This window comes from Chiloscyllium plagiosum, chromosome 5 (assembly GCF_004010195.1).
Source record: "Chiloscyllium plagiosum isolate BGI_BamShark_2017 chromosome 5, ASM401019v2, whole genome shotgun sequence".
NCBI lineage: Eukaryota > Metazoa > Chordata > Chondrichthyes > Orectolobiformes > Hemiscylliidae > Chiloscyllium > Chiloscyllium plagiosum.
The window spans coordinates 93993275-93997532 of record NC_057714.1 but is presented as its reverse complement, the minus strand read 5'-3'; the positions used below and the strand labels follow the sequence as shown (position 1 = coordinate 93997532).

Sequence of the window (4258 nt, the reverse complement as noted above, 5' to 3'; positions counted from 1 at the left end):
CCTCACGTTATACTGGAAATCTCAGATACAAACGGATCAAGATACAGTCCTTCATAATCTGGTGTGCAAGCCATTTAAACTCTTATCACTTTTCACCTGTGGCCCTCAGCAAATACAATGCTTTATATGCCACAATTCCTGGCCTATTCCAATGTAGACTGTTGACTCCAGGTGTAACATAGGGATTTTCCCACACCTCTTGTTCTCCAAAGAGTCACTTGGAGAATGGAGACTGGCATAAACAGCCATAACAAGTTAGAACAATTTGTCTACCGCTTGTTTATCACTTCCTGCTAAAGCCATGCCTAACATCTACCAGGGAAACCAGCAATAATCACTGGATCACGATGCAGACCAGGCATTCAGCCTATAATCCCACTGAACATGCTGTTGGAGCATTTTACCAGTTCTGCAACAGGAATACTCGACTTACCCTCTTCCTTATTATCAAGCTGCAATCTATAAACCGACGAGGTGACAATCACTAATAAAGGGACTCAAGTTAAAACAAAAACAGAAAGGAAAAAGCTTAAGGTATTCAAGTAACTTCAAGACGAGCCGGGATGAAATGAAACAAAAGAGACAGATTCTGATAAGAATTTTCCATTTGTTTTACAATAAAAAATACATTCATACAGAAATATAACAATCTTGCAAAAAACGATTTCAAATAAAACCTTGTAAAAAGATTTCAAATAACAAAATTTTACAAAGAGGTTTGGAGATAAACAGGGCTTTTAAAAAGAAATGTGAAACATCAATAATAAGAACAATTTTTATCGCAAGCCAAAGGTCATATGGTTTCATTAAGGCTCCATTATCCACAGAACAGTACAAGTACTGCTCATTGGCAAGTTAATAGAAAAATAGTACATGGCCTAACCTTTTCTTCCAGTGACTTCAACTTTTTTTAATGTATATATATTATATACATACGCATATATATATATTGCATTAAAAAACACGAGCCGATTCAAGTTTTTGTACTTTCTGTCATTGGCATCCTTACTTAGTGGCTTGTTACAACTAGGTAGAGCATAGTATACATGCAGAGTTTACAAAATGCCATAAGTTGTCTTCAAAAAAAAAGCAGCTGCCTCATATGGTTTTAGCAAATAAAAAAATGCATAGAAGGGAAGGTGCGAATGTCTCTGCCCTCAAAACCATGTGTTTGTGTAAACATTATACCATCCAACTGCATTCCTCTCCACCACCAGACCCCAGTGGGTCTGATAATTTAATCAGCAGCAGTTCCTGATGTTCAAGGATATTTTTTGTGCGATTTTTTTAACAAAGAAAAAAGGCAGTTGATTAAAATTCAGTAAGTGACTCCTGTTAGCCTTCGCGACAGTGAAATACAATGGCATTCTGACCATGTTCACAACCCTTGCAATTGCGTTTTTACTTGTCTGCTAAAACGCCATCTCAGGCCGTCCATTGATGGGTCAAATTAAGATATTGCACTCTAGACAGCTCAATACCTAATGTGCCGAATCAGCAGGCTAACAAAAGGAAATTAGTGCTCGCAAAAGGCCCCTGTGAGCCACTTTATCTGATTCATCCCATGTTCGAGTCTCTCCAATGTCACTGTTAACCATTATAAATCTTCTGTTTTACTACATTAGGGTTATAAGCAAAAATGCTTTTTCTGAATTAACAGTGCTTTACAGCCAAGCAATTTATCATGGTCATTTTTTATGCTAGGAGTACGAGGAATGTGTTACCATTAACAGCACATCAATATACTTTTTTTGTAATAAAGAAACATCTTTAATAGATCTTTTTAATACATTATATTCAGTCAAAATAAAAAAATAAAAGAATATTTAATACTTGGGTAGACAAAAATTGGCATTTAGTACTCAGAAGATTAAAGAAATTTTTTTTTATTGTTTCCATGTCAAAGACAGAAAGAGGCATAGAGTACAAGATCATGTGATAGGGAGCCTTAATGGAGCCCAAGTCACCCATACCCCTGTCTGGTGACCCACATGAGATTGCTACAGTAGAGTAGCAAGGTCACTTTCATAAGGCACCATTATTTCATGTCAACAGTGCATTAACATTTAGAAACCAGAAATTAGTCCTTAGGCATAAATAAAACAAAGACCAAAATTAGCTGCTTAAGTAAATCAGTTGCTAAGCTATAGTGGTATCCAACCAAAAAAGAGAGTCCAGGCTTCCTTTATGTTATGTAACAATTGCCCAACTAGATTTTTTTTAAACTGCACATAATTGGAATCAAATTGCAGTCCCTAATTACAAAGAATGAAAAGTGTACAATCCCCAGAATCATGCAACACCTTTCTATTTATTATGAAAGTTATAGTTGTGTTATATCCTTAATACACAGCTTATACAATGGATTACAAATTAGCTTTTTTGTAGCAAGTGAACAAGGCTACTCGACACATTGCACATTTATCTGCTGCACCAGACACCAAAAGCTCCTCTCACACGGGAAAGGGGTCAGTCTCCTGTCCAGCACCTTCTTTAAGGCATGGATCAATGGAGACATTTGGCGGTTATCCCATCTCCAGGTTTGTCCCTCTCTCTATTTTCTCTTTCGTTCTCTCTCTCTCTCTCACACACACTCATCCAGCCCACTTTAATGCAATCTTACCTCACCACAAGAAAAAATCATTGGTTCCTCATCATACAGTCAACCCAGTCAATGTTCTCAGTACACATGCTCACAGCAGAGGCTCGGCAGCCACTCATACGCTTAGGTACCAGTGTACACATCTGGGAAAGTACCCAAAACACCATGTACCACAGTTACTATGCTGCGACTCACACCAACAGTCTCTGAGAACACCCTGACAAAAAAGGCCCTGGAGGCTACTGGGTAGGGTGCAAAATGGCATGCTTTGGCTGGAGCATACGTTCCTCCTTGTGTGGCAGTTCAATTATGAAGCTGAATCGCCAACCGACCTTTTCTTTGGACACTTTCAGATGTGTCTCTTCATGTGAAGGGCCAAATGATCTGACCTGGAGAAACATCTGAGGAGGAGGAGGAGAAAGAAAAGAATTACAAACCACCCTGATTTTATTATTGTATAGTTTCTAAAAATGCAAATGAATTGAAATCAAACAAAATGGATGCAAACTCGTAGATGTTCCTACATAACTCAAGTGTGTCACTTTGAGAATATCAGTTCAGATTCAGAAACTACCCTCAAGTCAGCAAAAGTGGAACTTGCATGCTCTAGTTTGTAACTTGCCTCGTTGAGCACAGATATATTTTATTCTGAAGAGCTCAGCACGGCACTTTCCTGATTAAGTCTTTTTTCTTTCAGGTAGCCTATTGCTCCTGCTTCAGTTTCAAGGTGTGCTCAGCTTATAGCAGTTCCATTCTTAGAATTACTTTAAAGGATTGTTCAAGGTGTGCAAGTTTCAGTCTCAGGCTGTTTACCACTCCAATTAAATCAGAGTGTACCCTGAAATATGTCTTACAATCGTCAGGTGTTCTCTTTCAATGGAGCCAAATAAAACGTTGCTGACATGTCTCATTTTTATCTCTTATTTGGTCAAGCTGGAGGTTAGAGTCAACATCTAGTGTTGTTCTCACTGAGAAGGTAGCTCGGCAGCGAAGGAAAAGATCTACACATTGCATACAATGGCAGTCTGTACCAATGCTGTTTGATTGCAGAATTAATGGAAATCAGTTTCAAATAAAAATAGCATTTTTCAGTAGGAGCCTTTAATTATTCTGGCAATAAAAATGGATCAACCTTCCACATTCGCTGTTTACTGTAAGCTTTGCAGTCTGACTTAAAATGTGATTAAGTTTGCTGCAACAATGTTACCTCGGACATTTACAAACTGTAGTTTGTGATGGTGCTGAGGAGATTGAGCAAACCTGCCACTCAAAGATGGTTATAAAGTGTCAAATCGCTGTTGTGCTATGCAACAAAACTTAGCCCCTCAATGAAGGGGTGCAAAGAGTCAGAGTAGTTTATATGCCTTTACCGGTCACAATGGGCACACTTAAAAGGTTTTGCCCCGGTATGCTTCCTGAAGTGCCTCGTCAGCTCATCACTTCGTGCAAATCTCCATTCACAGCCTTCCCATGAACACCTGTAAGGTTTCTCACCTGTGGAGAGAAAATAAAGGCAGAATATACCACTGAATACATTTTGAATTTGCACAATAAGAAAGGGTATCATTTCCAATAAACAACATAAGTATTTTTTAAAAAGGGATGATTATGGGGGGGGGGGGGGGGAAAGGCAGGGGAGGGGGGGGGAAGGGACAA

At 38.7% G+C, this 4258-nt stretch overlaps 1 protein-coding gene across 1 annotated transcript in view; it reads right to left on the bottom strand.

Annotated features, from left to right (window-relative positions):
* Positions 1-590: 590 nt before the first annotated feature.
* klf6a (Kruppel-like factor 6a) overlaps positions 591-4258 on the bottom strand; it is a 10696-nt gene continuing 7028 nt past the window's right edge. The window contains exons 3-4 of the mRNA XM_043690647.1: positions 3973-4096; positions 591-3003 (exon numbers count right to left, since the gene is read on the bottom strand). Coding sequence (XP_043546582.1) covers positions 2952-3003; positions 3973-4096 — 176 coding nt within the window. The 3' untranslated portion in view covers positions 591-2951. The remainder of the gene's footprint in view (positions 3004-3972; positions 4097-4258) is intronic.